Genomic DNA, 20,267 nt, shown 5'->3' with positions numbered 1-20,267 from the left:
AGATAAAGACACAGAGAGACGTTACAGAGTCCTGGGTCCAATTTGAAGCAGCAGGCAAGGCCATATAATTTTAGAGGGCGCTGCCAGCCTCAGACATCAAAACTTGACTCCTGTTAAGTGTTTTCTATTTTACTGTCAAAAAATCAAAGGCTGTTATTTAAACCCTGACTCTCTTAAAGTTGATTTTCTTGCTCTCTCCTCACCCCCTCACTCCCCCCCCCCCCCCCCTTTTTTTTTTCTTTCTTTCTTTTTTTTTTTTTTTTTCTTTCTTTCTTTTAACTGCCCGATAAACACGAGCCGAGGTGACCTGTGAATCATTCATTGAGCAGAGGCACTGCAGCTCTTTAGGGCTTAAGCACCCGAAGGGCTCAGACCCCATCCTCTCGGATGGGGAGGCAATGAGGTAGTCCCAGCCCTCGGGGCGTCCTTCTCCTCTCCCACCCGCAGCCCGCGGGCGCGGGGGCCGAGAGACAGCCGTACATCTGCCCACCACAGCTCAGCGCTGCCCCATCCCGCCCCACGGGGACCTCAGGATGAGAACCACGGCGGGAGGACCGACCGCGGAGCCCCGCGTCTCTCCCACGCCGAGTGCCTCTCGCCGGAGGGGACGGAACGCTCCGACGGTTGTCGTGGGCTGCGTCCTCCGCGTGTAGCGTGGTGTGGAAGGGGTGGTAAATCCACGGGCTTCTGCCCGTTATGACCCCGCAAATAAATTATTCTTTCCCCCGAGGATGGAGCAGTTTCTCATTTAAGTTTGCTCGAACGTTTCGAGAAATTTCGTTCTGGGGGAGAAGAGACAGCCGTGCCCCTAAGAGAATAAATAAATAAACAACCGAAAGGGTCTTCTGTAGGAAGGGAGGTAATGTGCTCAATTATTTTCTGAAAAAAGATCATAACATCTGGAAATTGATATCAAATGGTGTACAGCCCCTGAGAGACGATAAACTTCCACTGGATAATATTTCCACTAGAAATCTTAATAATCCCATAAATCTTCCCTGCGAATTGGGAAAATGTAACAGTTCATTGAAATGCTCATTGGGAAATAATTGAAAAAATGTAATAGTTCGCTGAAATATTCGAGTTTTTTTCCTGCCTTTGGTGCTGTTGCTAACTCCGTGCATGTGTGTAAATATCCCTACTTCGTTTTAAAGCCGTACGCGGAATATTCCCTGGAGCGCTGCATACCGTAAAAGCAAAATATGCCCTTTTGACTTATTAATCATTATTACAGAGCTCAGCGCTGCAGCGTCCCTCGCACAGGGCTGGGGGAGGCGAACGGCCCTCTGCGCGCATTTTGCGTCTCTACGATCGGCGCAAACTTTGAGGCTCAGAACTTTTCCTCTCTCTCTCTCTATTTCCGTCTCCCCCCCCCGCCCCTCCAGGCAATTATTATTGTTATTATTATTGTTGTTATTATTATTATTATTTTCCTGACAGAAGCTTCCAGTTCCTCTCAAGTTATCTCGAGCTACCGAAATCAGGGGGAACGCTCGCGTGTGTGTTTTCGAGCTGAGTTGATGTACCCCTTCTGTTTTTCTACGAGTCGGACTAACGAGAACGAAGCTCTCCGTGTTCCTGACGCACTCCATTCGCTTCTGCGGCCCCCTCCGGCCGGAGCTCTCCGTACGGACCCACCGTTCGGGCCCCGACGGCAGCGCATTGCGGGCAGCCCCGGCCTCAGCCCCTCCGCCGTTGTCTCTCCGTCCGAGGTCGTTTCTCTCTGTCTCCTTTGCAAACGTTTTCCTAAAAATAAAACTTCCACAGTAATGTTTTAAGATGAGGTTCGCGAGGAAACGGTTTAATTTTCACCATATGTCGCCACAGATTAAAGAAAAAAAATAAGAAGAAATCTTTCCGTTGAAGCTACCAAAACGAAAACACTCTATGAAAAAAAGACTTAACATAAGAACGCATTCTCCTTAATGCGTCCTCCCTCCCACACCCCGTGAGCCATTTTACGGCCCCCAAATAAATCTTTCAGGTGGCAGCGAGGCGAAGGTGCGGCGCGCTGATGACGGAAGAGCAGCCCCTGCCCCGCGTTAATGCCACCGACGGGTGGGTCCGTGGCAGCCACCCACCGCAGGGACGGAGGGTGAATGAAAATCTATTAGCCCTCCTCGCAGAGACGAGAGTCGCGGAAATCAATAAGGTTCTTAATTTTAAAAAAGAAAAAGAAAGAAAAAAGGGGGGGGAAAAGGAAAAGAAAAAGAATCCCATCTATGAAATGTGCGAGGACGGCTGTAAAATTCTGACCCCCTCGATCGATACTGATAAATATTTAATGCTTGCTTTCTTTCTCTCTCTCTTTCTTTTTCTTTTCCTTTCTTTCTTTTTTTTCCCCCTTTTCCTAAACACAAATTGAAACCCATTAACGTCGCATCCATTCTTATTATTAAAACAAATTGTCCTCGCAATGATGCGCCCTGGAAATGGAGCCCGATTGAAAGGGCAGCCTCGGAAAGATGTTTACTCGCTTTCATGTAAACCAATAAAAACCTGCGGGAGTCCGTAGAGCGGGCGGGAGGGTTTGATGTGCGATGTCCATGATTACAGCCCCGGAATAAATCACGGGAGGGAGGAGGGGGGCAGAGGGCTGCGGTGGAGGAGAGGGCTGCGCACTGTGTTCCGAGCGGCGCTCCCCGCTCAGCGCTCCTTACAGCGCGGATCCGAGCGGGGGTTTCGCTGTTGGCTTATTTACCCCATTCCGACCGAAATCAGCTGAAGGGGGGAGGGGGGCAGGGAGGGGAGGGAGGGAATCGGCTCCGCTCTACGTCACGCCGTGAGTCAATGTACAAACGTAAATTCCTCATAGAAATATGAAATCCAATGCTTTGCTTTGGAAATGCTTAAAGCTGAGGCAACGCTAACACTCATTCAGAATGATTCCCCTCCTTTCGCTCGGAGAAAGCCCCTCGTGGTCAAGGGGTCCCTTTACAAGGGGAACAAAACCCACCAATTTATGGATATTAGGCGAAATAAGCGCTCTTCTGTGGCACGGGGTGCGGGGCCGCTCCCCGCCGGGCGACGCGTGCACAGTGCCGCTTTATGATGCCCCGGGCTCTGCAGGCTCCGGGTTGAGAGCATCCGGGGAGGGGATCGGGGTGCGGGGTGCTTTCAGGGACGGGGCGGCGGGGTAAAGGGGGTGCTTTGTGGGTAGTTCAATCCCGCGGAGCCAGAGAAAGGAGGATGGGGAAAGGGGGAAAAAAGTGGGGTGGAAGCTGGGGAGGGAATCGATCGACGCTGAGCTCCAGGAAGGGATTGGAAGGGGGTGGGGTTGGTGGCGCGGGGATCCTTGAGGCCGTGCTGGGAAGGATGGGGTCCGGATGCTCCATAGAGTCCCGGGATGTCTTCTCCGCGGGGGCGAAGTAGTTTTGCGACAGTGTCCCATGAGCTCTGTGCCTGCAGGGAACGGGTTTTGGACGGCAGCTCCCTCCCTCCCTCCCTCTGCCTCCTTGCTCCCTCCTCCCCCAGCCCACCTCTCCTCTCCAGTCCGTTATCAGAGCGGCATCGAGCGCCATTCCCCCTCGCATCCACAGCCAAAGTTTGTGACGGGTTCCAAAGTACCCTCACCTTCATCCGCGTTGTTCTTCGTGCCCTCGCTGCCCGCACGCTGCGGATGGGGAGGGGGAGCTCTCCCCACCTGCGACGGGACGAGCCCTGCAACCCCCGCGTCCTTGCGTGGGCCGTCGGCCGGATCCCCAAGGGGGGAGGAGCTGCGATCTGTACCGCTTCTTTTTATGCTTATTTATTATTTTCCCCACACACTTTTTTCCTCCTTTCTCTTTCGATGCTTTGTTTCGCTTTTTGCACTGAGAGAGACCTAAAGCTGGTGTCCTCACTCCCGTTCTCCCCACCAGGCAGCCTTCGGTGCCGTCGGGCCGCTCATTTTCCGAGCTACCGGAGCCGGGGGGAATGACGGCTGTCCCGGGTGGCAGCGAGAAACGGGAGTGCCACGGGGCTTCCCTCCCTCTGGCAGCTGTTTTGGATTTTGGGGGTATTTTTTTAGGGGGGTGGGGAAGGGGGGGAAGAGGGGGTATGTGGATTTGTCCTGGTCCTTGAGGACGGGAACCCCAGGGGTAGCAAAGGGGAACGAGGTTGGGAGAGCGATCCGGGGAGGGCAAACTCTGACAGCCGAAGTGCAGTGAACATCGCTGCGCATAAGCAATAAACTTCGACGCAGACACATGCCTGAGTGCAGCTCCGGAATCTGCTTTTTTTTCTTTTTTTTTTTTTCCCTTCCTTTTTTTTTTTTTTTCCTCTTTAAGACATTGCTCCCAAGTCTCCCGTTTCCCGTTATTATTCCGTATTATTAATACAGGGCCGTGTGATGCGTACGCAGCTCTCGGGCTGACAGCTTCGCGTGTCACGACGCGCGGCGTCCGCGGCCCCTCCGCCAACTCCGGGGGAAGGACGAGGCCGAGACACAGAGGCACAACAACTCGCTCTGCCGACATCCAGCGATCCATCCCTGTCCCCTCCATCATCATTTCCAATTCGCGCAGGGGGAAATTGATTTTTTAAAGCCCTTTATTAATTGCTTCCTCGATTATTTCCCCCCCTCCTCCCGCGGAGGTGTTAACTCTGCTGCCGCGGGTTCCTTTGGATTCATTACGCCTATCAGTGGGGCTTTAACGCTGAGCTCGTTCCCAGCGCTCTCCCCATAAAGGAACCGCGGCTCCGTGCTCGGGCCGGGACCTCCTCACCGGGCAGAACCGGGCGGCGGCGTGAGGCTGCCCCGAGACCGGGGGACATCGGCACCGAATGGAGCTAGGGCGGAATCCCGAAAGCGAGATGGCTTCGTGCTGAAAGCCGGCGGGGTGGGTGCCGTTATAAATAATAATAATAATAATAATAATAATAATAATAATAATAATAATAATAATAATAATAATAATAATAATAAATAAAAAATGATGATAAATAAATAGAGAAAATGGGGGAAAAAAAGAAAAAAAAAAAAAAGAGAAGGAGAGAGGCAGACCGTGTCGCGCTCCATTTGCCGTGTACGAACTCCCGTGCTAACACACCGCCCCGCACGCACGCAGCAGGACAGCTCCGCAGCCACACACACGCGTTTCCCGCAGCGGCACCTCCGCTCATCGCGCTGACATTGACACCACACGACGGAACGCGCCGTGTCCGCTCCCCCCACCCCCCACCCCTCACTCCCGGTCCCGCTCCCCCCGACCCCACGCACCGCGAGGGGCCAACGCACCCCCAGCTCACTGCAGCGTTGTGCCCGGCCGGTTGCGGTGTTGACCATTGAATTAGGCTGAATCCGGCCGCATTCCCAACGAGCGCGACAAAAGCACCTCGGCAGCTTTTTTATTCGTTACCTTTTTTTTTATTGAACAATGTTTTTCTGTTCCTCTCGCTCCCGTTGCCTCGGGAGCGCAGCCGCCGCCGGGCTCGGTCCGGTTCCGCTCGGAGACGGGCGATCGCCTTCCCTTTCCCGCAGACGGATGGGGGGTTTGGGGTTTCTCTCCTTCCCCCCCTCCCTCCCGCTCCTCTCTCCCTCTTTTTCCCTTTCGCCTCCCTAAATCAAGGTGCGGAGATGCCAAGCGGTGATGAAACGAGAAGAAAGCCAATTGCTGGCCTGAGGTGGGGGAGATCGCTGCTGGGAGTCCGCCCGCGACCACGGAGCGGGCGGTAATTGCTGCAGACGGGGAGCGGGGGGCTGGGCGGAGGTGGCCATGTATAAATAGTGTGATCTCAAATTGAAAGGCATAAATAACAGCGGGAGTGAGCTCACCCCGCACAGCCCATCTTCCGCCGCACGCTGCGTGCGGGGAGCGCGGCCGAGGCCGGGGGATCCGTGTGGATAGCAGCGCGGGCAGCCATGGAAGAACTCACGGCTTTTGTATCCAAATCTTTCGACCAGAAAAGCAAAGAGAGCGGCGGCGGCGGCGGCGGCGGCAACAAGAAGGAGACCATCACGTACCGGGAAGTTTTGGAGAGTGGGTTGGCTCGCTCCAGGGAGCTTGGGAACTCCGATTCGGCGCTGCCGGACATGACCGAGGGCAGCAATCATTGCCCCGTGCACCTTTTCAAGGACCACGTAGAAAGCGACAAGGACAAGCTGAAGGAGTTTGCCGCGGGCAGGACGGCGGAAGGTAAGAGAGGGGCCCCCTCCCGGCCCCGGCCCTCGGAGCCCCGGCTCGGTGGGCCCGACCCCCCCTCCCCGAGCACCGCGGCGTACGTCCGCGCACCGTGCACTGCGCCGTGCGGAGACAGCCGCAACTTCGGGCCTCCCCGGGCCCCACGCGAGGGGCATTTCGCCCCATCGGCGCGGTTCGGTGCGGGCAAAGCACGCCCACGGGGTTCGGTGCTTCTGGGCCGTCGGGAGAGCCCCGCATCCCGAGTACCCCCTATTCATCACCTGGGCCGGGCCGGACCGGGTCGGGGGGGACGCGGCGGCCCCGCTCCTCGGGAAGGAATTGACATTAAAGGCGATTACCCAGCTGAAATCGTGGTTAGGCTCGTGTGGAAAGGAGGGAACTGAAAAGGGAGTGGGGGGTGATAGAAAGTTGAGAAAGTGTCTCCGGGTGGTGGGACAGGTGGGCCCGCCCGGGAGCTGCCTGCAGAAGGGCAATAAAAGCGGTTAATAGGTGGGGAACAGCGAGAGGCCTCTCAGCCGCTTCCTTCTGTTTGATCTCGTTTAGTAGAACACGGGGTGAAAGGCAGTTTAATTTGAAGGCCCAGCGTTGGTTTCGTACCCTTCCCTTTCCCACCTTGGAAGCGATGGGCTCAGCCTCATGTCCCCCATTCCTGCCGCAGCCGTCCCGCGATCGGGCGAGGGGGCTGCGAGGCACAGGGAGCGCTCAGTGGAATTACTGAGAGGGAAAGGGCTGGGAAAGGAGACGGGGGTAGGGCCGGGGGTGGGGGAGGAAGCTTAATAAACAAACAAGCAAGTAAATAAGTAAATAAATAAATAAGAGGGAGAGAGAAAGAGGAAAAAAAATCAAAGAAAAATGAGATAAAAATAAAAAGAAGAAGGGAAAAAGAAAGAAAGAAAAGAGAACGAGTGGGGAAAAAAATGAATCTCCCTGCTACTGCCCCTTTTCCTCGTGTATCGAAATCCTGGCTGTGTGTTTAGCTAATCTCATCTATGGCAAGGGGCTGGGGGTGGGGATGGAAGGGAGGAGTTGGAGCTCACGGAGGTGCCTGCGACAGCTTAAATTCACGCCAGGTTGCAGTCGGATTTCAACTGATTCCTGCGTGTGTTAATATTCCTCCAGTGTTGTTAATATTTTATACCCAGTGCGGATGTGCTGTAGACCCGTATCTCCGAAAGGAGACGCAGCTCTTGGGAACGGAACGTTCTCGCTGTAGGCATTTGCTGGGTCCGTATCGCGGTTTCTAAACGGGGTTCAAATACACTATGAGCAGCCGACACCTCCGGGCCGGACCCTTCCCAAACTTGTGCTCGAGGGGTTCGCGAACGGGCAGAAGTGGAGGCAGAGCGCTCAACCCGGTGCCCGCTCTGCTTCAGCACAGGCACAGCTCGGGACGGTCTGTGAAGGTCAATGATGTGACACTGTGCAATCGGTCGTCCGAATTTCGCTGTGCTCTAATCGTATGGGCTTGTAGATGTGTATACACATATGTATGTGAGCGTATATGTATGTATGTACATATGTATGTGTGTATTTATCTTTGCGTATGTAGAAAACGTACGCACTTGGCGAGGAAAAACGGCCCCGACCTGGAACAACCCGCGACGCCGGGGGTCCCGAGCAATACTTCTCAATCCCCCCCTCCCATACCCTCCTTCCCCCAACATCGTTCCCCTTAGTCCCGTTTATAAGGGCTTTAAGCTTCCCGGCACTGAGAAAAACGAGGAAAGAGGGAAATAAACCCTCTGTGCGGATAAGGAGGGAGTGTTTGGAGAATTTGGAGATACTTCCAGCCCTGAGCCCGGTGCTCACGTTGTGCTCTGGTCGGGGGGAGAGGGGGAGAAGGAGGCGGTAAGGGGCACACGGTCCCGGTGTCAGCCCACGGAAAGTTTCGTTAAGAGGGGAACATTTCCACTGTGGCTTCACCGTGACGGCGGTAGGGAGCTGCTTACAGAGCCCAGTTTACTTCGGGGGAAAAGAGGAAAGCAGAAATCCCATTTGACCGCCGCGAGATAGCAGGGCCGCAAAAAGCAAAGGGAATTTAAGTATATGTACAGAAGCGAATATCTCGATTTTCTGCCGGGAATCGGCCGAGTTCAGCCCACCAGCAACCCTTGGCCTGGCCCCGACGGCGCGGCCCAGTCCGCTGCTCGGCAGCCTGCGCCCGGCGGGGTCCCCGCAGGTGGGACCGAGTGTCGGGATCGGGGAGGGAGGGGGGAGCGCGGAGAGGTGCTGAGGGGCTCAGCGTTGTTATCTCCTCCCGCAGGGATCTATGAGTGCAAGGAGAAGCGGGAGGACGTGAAGTCGGAGGACGAGGACGGCCAGACAAAGCTGAAACAAAGGAGAAGCAGAACCAATTTCACACTAGAGCAGCTGAACGAGCTGGAAAGACTTTTTGATGAGACTCACTACCCGGATGCCTTCATGCGGGAGGAACTAAGCCAGAGGCTGGGACTGTCTGAAGCTAGGGTGCAGGTAAGAGAAAGGCTCTATGTCTGGAAGCGTCACTGCTCGTTGCCGGCGTATCCCAGCGCGGTGTCCGCTCCGTCCCGAGAGGGAGGCGGAGGAGACGAATGTTGTAGCGTCTTGACACCCTGCCCTGTCCGAGGGCAGCTTCTCGCTCCTTGCATTGCCTAGAAACGCGGTTTAATTATTATTATTATTTTATTATTATTATTATTATTATTATTATTATTATTATTATTATTATTATTATTATTATTATTATTATTATTATTATTATTATTGACCGGGGGAGTGGTGGTGACGATGTGTCTCTAGTAACTGCGATTGGTTTTATTGTTGTTATTTAATTTATCATCCTGCTTTCCCTTGCAAACGCGTCATTAACTCTCTCTTAATCCTCATTTCTTCCCCCGCTTCCTTTCGTGGGGCCTTTAGGATAAAGAAAAAAAAAAATCAACAACAACAACAAAAAAAAGCCCCGATCACAATCGCCGTGCGCGGGGCCGGGTGCTCGGGGACGGGATTAGTGGGGCGGGGGGAAGGTGCCCCTCCGCCTCACGCAGCGTATGAATGCATGGCACCCATCTGCCGAGCCCCCCCTCGGACGCAGCTAAACACCAATTAGCCCCCTAAGCTCTGCCAACAGGTCCGGGCTCTGCGCCTTCTGGGGCCGTCGGGGCCGCCCGCCTCGGGGCTCTGTCCTCAGTAGCGATTGTTTTCAGCTCGGTTCGCGGTTGGGTACGAGAGAAATATACCCCCCTTCCCAAAGCTGACGGCGGGGAGGGAGTGCATCTCCACAACTGAGGTCTTGTAATCAAACCCAGCACCCCAAGAATAACTAATAGCACCAACCTGTGGCTCTGTGAGGGACACCGCCCCTCTAAGCGAGAACTCGGTGCTCACAGACCCAACCTCAAACCCAGAAAGTTCCCACCCGGCCCCTCCGAGAGAACGAACCACCCCGGGAGCGAGGGATGCGCGTTTATAAAGACCGAGCGCAGGGTCCCTGCGGTGCCGTAGGCGCCCGTCGGTGCCCGAGCCTTGCGGGGAGCGGGCCGCTGCTTCCCCCGTCCCTAAGGCCCCGCTGGGAGCCCGTGGGCAGGGGCCGCTCCTCCCTCGCCCCCCTCTGTGTGACAAGCGGCCGTCTCGCTTTAACAGCCGCCTCCAGGAGGCACGTCCCGAATTCAATAGCGGAGCCGAGCGGTTTGCGTTCATGCTTTGGCTTTTGGAGGCTCTACGTCCCCCCTCAGCCCCTGTTTCCCCCCGGTGTGAACGGCTGCTGTGCGTGCGGGGGATCGCGGGGTGCGGAGCGCTGCCGGCCGGCGCCCTCCCGGAAGATTGATCTGAGCGCACCATATAAATTAATGAAAAGATTAAACTTTTGCTGAAGGGGACATCAACTCTTATGTCATCTTCCCAGATCTTCTTACTTGGGCTGTGTAATATCTTTCCGAGGCCTTGATGTACTGTTTCTATAAAAATAAATTACTTGTAATTGAATTCTGCACTCTTTCTTTCAAGTACTTTATTACTGAGCAGCACCTTAACAGGATGTGCAGAGTTGCAGGGAAATTGGTGCTCGCAGAGCTTCAAACAGCACCAAAAGGAAAAGAGAGAGAGAGAGGGAGGGAAAAAAAAAGGTTCAGGCTGTGAGAAAAACAATATATACATAAATGTATATTAAAAGGATGCTCTCGTGAATGAAAATAACACTAGAAAGGAAAGAACTACCAACGGGGGATGAGGGATGGATAATTAATTAAGGAATAAACAGAGCGTGGTATCCACCAGGAGATGGAAGTGGTAAAAAAAAGCAGAAAGGTGGGAGGAAAGGGCAAGATTTTTGTAATATTTTCAGAACTGTTCTCTAATTCCTCTCCGAAGCGCCTGTCCCTTGCTGTTAAAGGATATAGTTTCAATTTAGTGTGGAAATTTGCTGTAAATAAATTGGAGCTCCTATGGTAGCTAGTCCTTATTAACCTTTTATTTTTAGTGTTGTACTGGAAACTCATATCAGCCAGCTGTCAGGGTTATAATTGAAAGTTATGAGACCGTAGTGAGGAGCAGGCAGTAATTCAATTACAACAAATATCTTTGGGTTTATGGTGCAGGGCTAAATTAAATGTCATTATTCACTGTCTCTAATGGAAATCAAAAGGAAATCAGATTAGAGCATTTGTGAAAGAAATCACTGAGTGATCCTTAATGAAGAAATAACTGTCTAAAACAGTGTACTGCGCTTTACTTAGCATATTCATGACTAATTGGAATTGATCGCGAATCACACCGAGCCTGATTTATTATCGCTTAACGCGGCGGCTAATTCATCACTTTTATACCTCATAACCTTATTTTTTCATAGCTAAAGGGAAAGGGCACTTCGTTTTCCAGATTTAAATACAATTTCTGCTTGAAAGATGTTCCGATTTGCAGAAGAAGTTGTTTAAACGCTGCTTAAATTCCTCCTGACAATTTATACTTCTTTGGCGAGGCAGCGAGAGAGGGGGGGGATGGGGGCTCGGGGCGGGGGGGGGGGATGAGGGGGGGAACACACACAAGGAGATTTCCTGCAAGGATTTACAACTGTAAAAAACTCTTTATTGTCGCGACCGTGCGGTGATACTTTGCGTTCTTGTATGTAAACCTCGGTAAAAAGAGAAATGGAGCAGCGCTGCGCGTCGCTGAGATTTGCGCTTCTGCGGGGTGAGCGCAGCCCCGTTGCCCTGCGCGGAGCAGGGAGCGCTGCTCGGCGGCTGCACCGGGAATGGAAATGAGAACGGAAAAGGGAATGGGAAGGGGAGCGGGCAGAGCCCCTCCGCCCGCCCACCCCTCTCTAGGTATGAGAAATGGTGCTGGAAAGGAGAGAGGGCCGATTCCTGCTTAAGAAAATCACTGAGGTACCCGAGGTAATTAATGCCTTTGGAAGCCTTTCTTTGCACTAATTACTCCGTTGTAAATGACCATCATTAAGGCAATTGAAGAAAGCTTGGAGGCAAAATTTGATGTAGGAAGTGCAGTTAGTATTAATTAACCGTATGATCTCTTGGCAAGTGCGAGAACATCAAAGGTTGGAGGTGTTTACTTAGCGACAAGATTTTATCAGCGGTGAAAGTCAATGTTTGTCCACAATCGGCAGATTTTGTGTGAGGATGGGGCTCTGCGGTGCTTTTTGCTCCGTGCCTCTGACGGTGCCAATGGGGAGAGCCGCCACTTCGAGCCCCTCAGAGGTGCACGGTGATAGGCGAAGGGATGGGCATCGGGGGTGCCCTCGAAAGGAAGTTGGTTGGAGGCAGGGAGGACTGCTTGGTTACGGGCGTCTGTCGGTCAGGACACAGCACTGCTGTGTACCCTGTGTGGGAGACGTCGCCGTGTCTGCTCAGAAGTCCACAGAAGCCCGTTTTGTTTCCTCCCCACGTTTGGGAGTGACTCGGCCCTTTGTTCACGCTCTCTATCTCGCTAGTCGTCGGAGGTCCCTAGCCTTCCCAGCCAGGCGAGAACGGTCGGTCCCGTCTCTCAAATGGGCTTTGGCTGCTCCGAACTGCTGAGGTGTGATCGGGAAGGCAGCCGGGCCGCGGGGGGTCACGGCGAGCGTGTACCATTGCGGGGCCCCTCCGCACCCGTGGGGCACTGGGACAGTAACGGGGCACTGGCTGCAAGCGGTGGTTGCCGGCCCCCCACTCTGTGAGGGGGCTTCCGGGCTCAGCTTCTGCTGGGAGACCCCCACCCCTCCCCAAAAAAAGCGATGTACCCTCCGGGCCCTCCACAGCACACAGAGTGTCTCGGGGCCGGGCTCTGCCCCCTGGGACGGAGCTGAACGGAGCTACTCTGAGCTTCTCCCTCCGGCCTCAGCCCCGCAGTTAATCCGCTTTCTTAGCAGCTGCCTCGTCTACCCCCAATTTCTGTTTTGTTTTGTTTTGTTTGCATTTTCTTTTCGCAGGTCTGGTTCCAGAACAGGAGAGCCAAGTGCCGAAAGCAGGAGAACCAGATGCACAAAGGTGGGCAGGGGCCAGACGGGGGGACGCTGGGGGGCGTGCAGGGTCCCTTCGACGCTCACCGGCCCCGTCTGTGCCCGCAGGTGTGATCTTGGGCACCGCCAGCCACTTAGACGCCTGCAGAGTGGCCCCGTACGTCAATATGGGAGCCTTGAGGATGCCTTTCCAACAGGTAGCAGCCCCGCTCTTACTGCCTGTCCCCCCAACCCCTCACCGCACTCCCAAGCCCTGTGTATGGGGGGAGGGCACGTATAACACACGCAGCTCAGCGCACAGCTCCCCCCCCCTTCCCCCAGCCCCCCAGGAGCTGAGCGCTTCCCCTATTTCGCTCAATGGATGGCGAATCGATTCTTCGGGCCCGGAGGGACCCACGGCCACCTCCTGCTTCTCGCAGGCACGTGGAGGCTGACAGATTAATTGTATTGATTTTGAAAAGCCATATTTGGAGCCATATAATTAAATACATAAATAAACTACTTCTCACCCCACGCACACTCCTCCTACACCCCTCCGCGGAGCTGAAATCTCCGTGCCAACGCCGCGTGTTCGCTCACGTCGAGGGGCGTCCCTAAGAAAAGGGAGAGAAAAGGTTCAACTCGGCTTTCAGCACTGGGGTTAACACGGGGAGGGGATGATGGGGAAGGGTTGGGGGGGGGGTTGGGGACACACACACGCGGTGCTGACGCGGTGTCTTCGTGCCGCCCAGGTCCAGGCACAGCTGCAGCTGGACAGGGCGTGGCCCACGCTCACCACCACCTCCACCCGCACCTGGCCCACGCGCCCTACCTGATGTTCCCACCGCCGCCCTTCGGGCTGCCCATCGCTTCCCTGGCTGAGTCCGCCTCTGCCGCCGCCGTGGTGGCCGCAGCAGCCAAGAGCAACAGCAAGAACTCCAGCATCGCCGACCTGCGGCTGAAGGCCAAGAAGCACGCCGCGGCCCTGGGGCTCTGACACGCTCAGGCCGCTCGGCCTCACGCCGATCCTTACGGCTGCACCGCGGTCCGGAGCGCCGCGTCGCAGCCCCGCTCCAAGTCAGCAGCGCCTCGGCCGCGGGGAGAGCTGCGCTGCGGGCCGCCCTGCCGCCCGCTCTCCGGTTTTCTTTCTTTCTTTCTTCCTTTCTTTCTTTTCTTTCTTTTTTTCCCCCCTTTTTTCTTTCCTTCGTTTTTACTTTCGATGACTTTCCCCCCCTTTCCCTTCCCCACCCCACTCTCCAGCTCTTCCCGGCAGCCCCATCCCACCGCTTTCCCAGAGAGGACTTTAGCGGCCCCGCGTCCCGCTCCGGCCACGCACCACCCCCGGCACCCCACGCAACCCAGAGACTCCGCGGAGGAGAAAGTAGGTGGGAGGAGAGGCAGACAGACAGACAGACAGAGAGGGGGACAGAGGAAAATGGGAGAGGAAACCGTCTCTGAGTCACGTTAAGCCGTGAACGTGGGGGACGCTTCGGATTTGTTGAGCCTGGCGAAAGTCGATCGCTCCGTCAGCATCCCGTCACCTGCTGCTGTCCCGTCAGTTTTTGCTACCTTGTGCATGTGTCTAACTAAACACGTTTGGAAGATCAGAAGTATATTAGAACGAAACGAAACAAATAATAATGATAATAAATAATAAATCCTTGGGGCTGGTCTCCATTAAAGATGACATTTCTTTGTTGCCAACAGTATTATTTCACTGCCATGAATCTCTTCCATCACTGAGGAGCTGCTGCTGCAGAACTGGTTTGAATTTAGATGTGGAATTTCGGATTTGAGGCAAGGCAGTTTGTTTTTTTTCTTTTTTTTTTCTTTTTTTTTTTCCTTTTTTTTCCTATTTTTTTTCCTTTTCTTTCCTATTAAAGAAAAAAGCAGCAATAAAATAAAAAAAAAGTGCGTCTCAAATGGCCATGTCCTTTGAAAGGAAAAAACAAACAAACAAACAAAAAAACCCAAGCAGAAAAGCAGAGAGAGACTAGAATGTACCAATCCTTATTGATAACCTGGAAGATGGTAACAATAGGAAATGCACCTGTTTTGCCAGTGTTACCTGAACTCAAAGAGATGTGTTGTGCCATAGAAACAGGTCATTTTTTTTTCTGACTTTATTATAATTCTTTTTATTATAATTATTATTATTATTATTTTTTTTCTGAAGGTCTGGATCGTTTAATTGAAATGTTGCTGTCTTACAGGATGTAGAAAGAATGACTTACACGATAAAGACGGACATACGGTTTTAAGGCATAATACTGATGCAGCATTAATTTTAGTGAAATGCAATTAAGTGCAGTAAAGTGCAATACTGTAAATATTATAGATTAAAAGAAGAAAAAAATAGCCGTACTTATTCTGTTAATAACCGATTCTGCAAGAACCATAACTTAAGTCCTTTATGCTCAGACTGGTGCATTGCAGCTCCTTGCCAAAATGACGGTCTGAGTCTCCTATGAATGGTTAAAGTTATATGTATCGCATTTGGGAAAAGGTAGATGCCATGATTTCTAGTTGAGTTAATGTGCCATATTTCTGGGAAGTAAGCTGAAAAGTCTGTATGATGTTTTTGCAATCAGTCTTAAGTAAAGAAAAAAAAGCAAACCCACAGAAGTGTTTTGTAGAGGTGGACAAGTTCAATATTTGGCCATTTAAAACATTTGCCTGTGATTTAGATACCGAACCTTAAGCTAACGCTTAAACAAACTAACTAATATAAATCCAGAAACGATGGAGAGTATGAAAATCCTTTAAATTATGTTACCAAAGCATCTGGGTTTACTGGCCTCCTCTCTCCCTTTCTTCCACACTTCTACTTTTTATGCTATTTGCTTCTGGTCAGTTTATTACAACTTTTCTTCTTCTTCTTCTTCTTTTTTTTTTTTTTTTCCTTTGTTTTTTGGGTTGTTGGTTTTTATTTTATGGGGAGGAGAGAGGAAGGTACAAATACTGGTCTTGTCTACATCTAACAAGACAGCTATTTGTTGCTTTTGTTATCAAGGCCTCCATTGATGAGTGGTTATCCTCTCAACAGTACTGTTATTAAGCCTGCTTTTTAGATCTCGTTTAGTGATACATTAATAGTTTGGGCTTTTGCTGATATTTATCGCATCCAAATATTACTGTAGGGCGAAAAAAAAAACCAAAAACATGCTGTAGATAAATTTTAGACACTTGTCTTTTTATTTTTTTCCCTCCTTCAAGTTTTGATATTTTCTAGCAAGCGAAATTTCAGAAGTGTCAAGTTTGTGCTATTTCCCTTCAATTTATTATGTGAGAAGTAGTCATACTTTGGATTAGCTGGAGCTGAGAAATGTTACCTGCCTTTTCTACCTCTGTGAAAGCCCAGTACCTTTTTGAAACAAGACCAATATATTAAGATAGCGTTACACTTTGCTGAGAAATATGGACAAAAATCTCAGTCAATTAACATTTTCTTATTGAAAGAAAACATTTCCTTGAAAGAAAAACATTATTCATGATGATATATGAGTTTCTGGCTAAAAAGGGAAATATTCAGAATGGCTCCAGCATTTCTAACATGTGCATATTTAAAATAAAGCTTACTATAGAGATGTTTTAAGCTGTAACAGGCAACTTGTTATACTGAATACCCACAGCCACAGAAGGAGAACTTGATGCAAAGTGATGAAGACCAAAAACTTCCAATTTGGTGAACTAATTCTTATCTCTACCTGTGATTTCCCTTTCAAGTCCTCTTTTGAGAATTTGTGTTTTTTTTTTTAGTCCTGTGCTGGACTTTCACAAAGGAGTAATTTTTCACCCCTGAGCGGCTCTCCCGAATAAACTCATCTAAAGTGATAGGATTGGGGTCTGAATTTTCCTGGACATTTTCTAAGTGAGGCTGTCCAATGCTACCAATCTCACAGTAGTACAGCATGCATGTGCTGTATGCATTCCTCGCACATTGGCAGGAACCACTGTTCCACTTTTGCTATGTTTTACTGTAAGTACCTACACAGCAGAAATTTTTGTAGTCTTCTCAGAAATTTTATTGCATAGATTCCTTCTTGTATTCAAAAAACGTTGGTACTGTGAATGCAGTTCCCTGTAAACAAAAAATAAGGGAGGTAATGACTTGTTGGACATCTTAACAGAATGAAATATTCTTGGTTTCTCTGAGTAGCTAAGACTTGTTAACGAATGTCTCAAGAACAGCCTTGGTTTCCATTGCAGATGGGAGAAAGGTGGCAAGAGTACCTCCTTGTTTTGAAGGAGGTACTGTAGATCTACTTGGGTTGAGAGGCAGGATGTTGTTGAGAAGCTACCAACTGGTACTCTGTGTCACTCTTGCATTGCACTTAAGATGTAACGAAGTGAAAAGGGTGTGCTGTAGACAAAATCCATTTCTGCTTTCCTTATTTCTAGAAGGAGTCAGTTGCATCAGTGGTGGTATAAAAACTTTGAAGTGCACGACCATTTCTTGTCATCTGTAAGCCACTGGGAAGGAATGAGAAGTCCTACCAGCGCTACTATGTACAGGGCTGTACTTTTCATTAAATGTAAATCACTGTGGCTCCATTTACCATGTGGAGCTCCAGTGATCCATACAGGATTAGAATCCAAAGTGTCTACTCCATCTCTGTTAACACATGGTCTTCTCTTTGTGTTTCTTTAACTATTTTTCTTAAGGAGGTTGAAGAAAAGATTGCTGAGGTCCTGAGGTGCTTATTAAAACTATTGTAACTGTATTAGATTCTCAGGCATGCCAAGTTTCATTTATGGTCTGTCATCATCCAGAGTGATCTTTGTGTTATCCTTTACTGAGAAGTGTAAGATTTTAAGATCACCCAAACGGCAGGCACTGGGCAGAATTCTTGTGGAGACCTTCATTTAGAGTGTGTGGATTTCTAAAGAATCTTCCTCAAAAGTTTGGTCTGGTGTTTTGAGAAATAACTTGAATGGCTGCCAAATGAATGATGCTGTTTGTAAACAAGTCTATAAAAAAGACTTTTTGCATTACGTGGGCCTCTTTAGAATGAAAAAAACCTCTGATCTTTTGGAACTATTGAATAGGCTGAAGTACTTCATCCATTCGTATTGAAATTGCAAGCTGACTCCATGGTTCATTTTTATTGACTTGAAAATGTGTGAAAAAATTATACTATTTTTTTTTTCTTTCTTTCTTTTTTTTTTTTTGGCTTAGTAGGGTCATATAGATGTAGTGACATTTTGGTTAATATCATAATACTTAGCATTTATATAATGTTTATTTGCAAAGCACTGCATAAATGTTTATTATTTAATCCTCTCCCATTATGAAGTAGGTAAGAATTATTATCCCCCTTGTTGTAGAAATGAAGGCATATAAATTAAGATCCAGGTTCCATCTCCCAATAGACAGCACTGCATATTTCTGTTTTTGTAGCACAGCAGCATCTGGATCATACTCTGACGAGAAACTTGTGGTGTTAGACACCTTTCAGATCAGTAACTAGCAGAGGCCCAGCTCCAAGAAATTTGAACTCTGTACCTGGCTTTGTCAGAAGTCTTAAAGAGAACATCAAACATGATTCAGAGTGGCAGCATGCACTTGTGTGCTGTCTCCACAGAACATGAGGATGCTGCCTGATCCTCTGACCTTGTATGTCAATGGGATTTTTGTTTATGACTCAGTGGGGTCAAGTTGTGGTGGTGCTAAGGCTAGAACTAAAAATCTGAGCTCCCAACAGCATGCATAGATCACTAGAAAGCCCCACATTTCCAGCTTCTCCCACAGTATATTTTTCACACAGACCAAGTGTGCCGATGCCAATTCTTTGCATGCTTTATCTGTTATGTCTTTTAATTTGATGTTTGCTATAAAATAATGATAAGACAGATTTTGGATTGGCATAACACTGACACATTGAGACTGGTGACTCAATAAAATAGACATGTAGTCCTAAGGAAATACAGATCCTTGATGGAAACACAGGTTCCATTTTTTTATTATTATTATTTTTTTGTGCATGACAAAAAAATATGAATGTTTTCTTTTAAATGTGCTAGGCAAAACACACTGTTTCTTTTCTTGCTTTTTCCCCCTCTTTCTCTCTTCTCCTCCCTTCCCCTCCCTTCCCCTCTCTTCTTCTCTCTTCCCCTCCCTTCCCCTCCCTTCCCCTCTTTTCCCCTCCCTACCCCTCTCTTCCCCCCCTTTTTTTTTCTTTTCAGGTAGTTTTACTTTTTTTGTACTCTTACTTTGGAGATGGCAGGCTTTTTTTTTTCCCCCTTCATTTTGAGGAAAATTTTCAAAGTATGGGAAAAGTAGATGACATGTCTTTCTTAGAAATGTGTTTATTTTTGTAATATCTAAAATCTAACAATCCAGGTGCATCCTTCCACTTACTAATGGTACTCTATATAAAGTGCACACAGCTGATGTGGTTGGATTTTTCTTGTTGTTCTTGTTTAAGAAGGTTTATTCAAGTGTCCATCTGTAAACAGCCTACCAACCCCATGATGTTTTTTTCCCTCCCCTTATGTGGTAGAATTCCTATGGTTAACAAGTTTCAAAACAACCATGGTTACCAGGGCAAGTTCTTCTCATTCAGTCACTTGAAAATCTCTACTGGTTGTGGTATGATGCCGTAGACCTGGAGAAGGCCTGATACTGGAAACACTGAAAAGAAATGCAGTGTGCTACGGAGTATGATTTCTTCTCCTTAGGAGAAGAATAGAGCCTTCCAGATGTAAGATAACATCTCTAAGTCACATCTCTTTAAAAGGTGCACCATGGGTCCTATCAATGTAACCCAGTAGCTATTACAACATTGGTTGGCTTTGTTCATTGGCCTTTCTAGTTAGATCAGTGAAAGGCCATGGGCTCGGCTGTTTGAGCCATTCTTCAAAAAGGGTATGTCACCAGATATCCCTCAAATTTTGTCTGTTAGATTTGTTGCTAACAGATGGTGCCTAATTTTAGCAAATTAACCTGATTTCTGATAAACAATTGAAACTTGATGCAGTTCATATTCCTTATATCAAAAATTGATATTTAACTAAAATCAGTTGAGGAATGTAGAAAATATCAGATTTTGAAGCTGAAGATATTTATTGAAAGGCAATACTTTCATGAATCTAGGCTTATGGTATGTATTAATTACATTAAAGACAGGCAAATATCTCTGTTTCTTTGTATTAATGTATGTGGATGTTTTATTTATTGTTTTGTTTAAAAATTTCTAAATGTGTATTATTTTAATGGTGTTGAGTGTAAATTTGACAATGCTTTGCCTTTATTTTTATATTTTTTAAACTTGTTGCTTTTGCAAAACTATGAGCAGCCAGTACTATTTGCAGAACCATTGCATTGTTTTGGTAATGTACACATAGTGTGTCTGAGTTTACAGACATTTCAGGGATTGCTAAAGTGAAAAAGAATCTCCGAAACCGACTTGTCTTACAGATTTGTACCCCTCTGCTATTGTGGAAGAGAAAGAAAAATGAACAAACACACAACTCTGTTTTTATTTTTGTTTCTTTTTAGGTTTTGGTTATGCCAGCAGGCTCCTACATGAATTCACCAAACACATTGAATTCCAGTTTTAAAGTGTATTATGTTGAATCATCACATGATATGAATGTACATCTTGTAAAAGTGAGATATGAATAAACTTATAAATATTTGTAATCATGTGTTAAAGAATACCCAAAACAACTGTTACCAAAGGGACTATAAACAAGAAGGCATTTTCCCTTGTTAAAACAAAATTCTTCCTTCT

At 49.0% G+C, this 20,267-nt stretch overlaps 1 protein-coding gene across 1 annotated transcript; it reads left to right on the top strand.

Annotated features, from left to right (window-relative positions):
- The first annotated feature begins 5,285 nt into the window (after positions 1-5,285).
- On the top strand, positions 5,286-18,556 carry SHOX (short stature homeobox). Its single transcript, XM_015849059.2, has 5 exons — positions 5,286-6,116; positions 8,386-8,594; positions 12,523-12,580; positions 12,661-12,773; positions 13,310-18,556. Exons 1-5 carry the CDS (start codon positions 5,843-5,845, stop codon positions 13,526-13,528), a joined length of 873 nt encoding a protein of 290 aa, XP_015704545.1. The 5' UTR covers positions 5,286-5,842; the 3' UTR covers positions 13,529-18,556.
- The last annotated feature ends 1,711 nt before the right edge of the window (positions 18,557-20,267 follow it).

The sequence above is a fragment of the Coturnix japonica genome, chromosome 1 (assembly GCF_001577835.2).
Source record: "Coturnix japonica isolate 7356 chromosome 1, Coturnix japonica 2.1, whole genome shotgun sequence".
In the NCBI taxonomy this organism is placed as follows: Eukaryota; Metazoa; Chordata; class Aves; order Galliformes; family Phasianidae; genus Coturnix; species Coturnix japonica.
The sequence above is the reverse complement of the archived record's forward strand: the minus strand, read 5'-3'. Positions and strand labels throughout refer to the sequence as shown.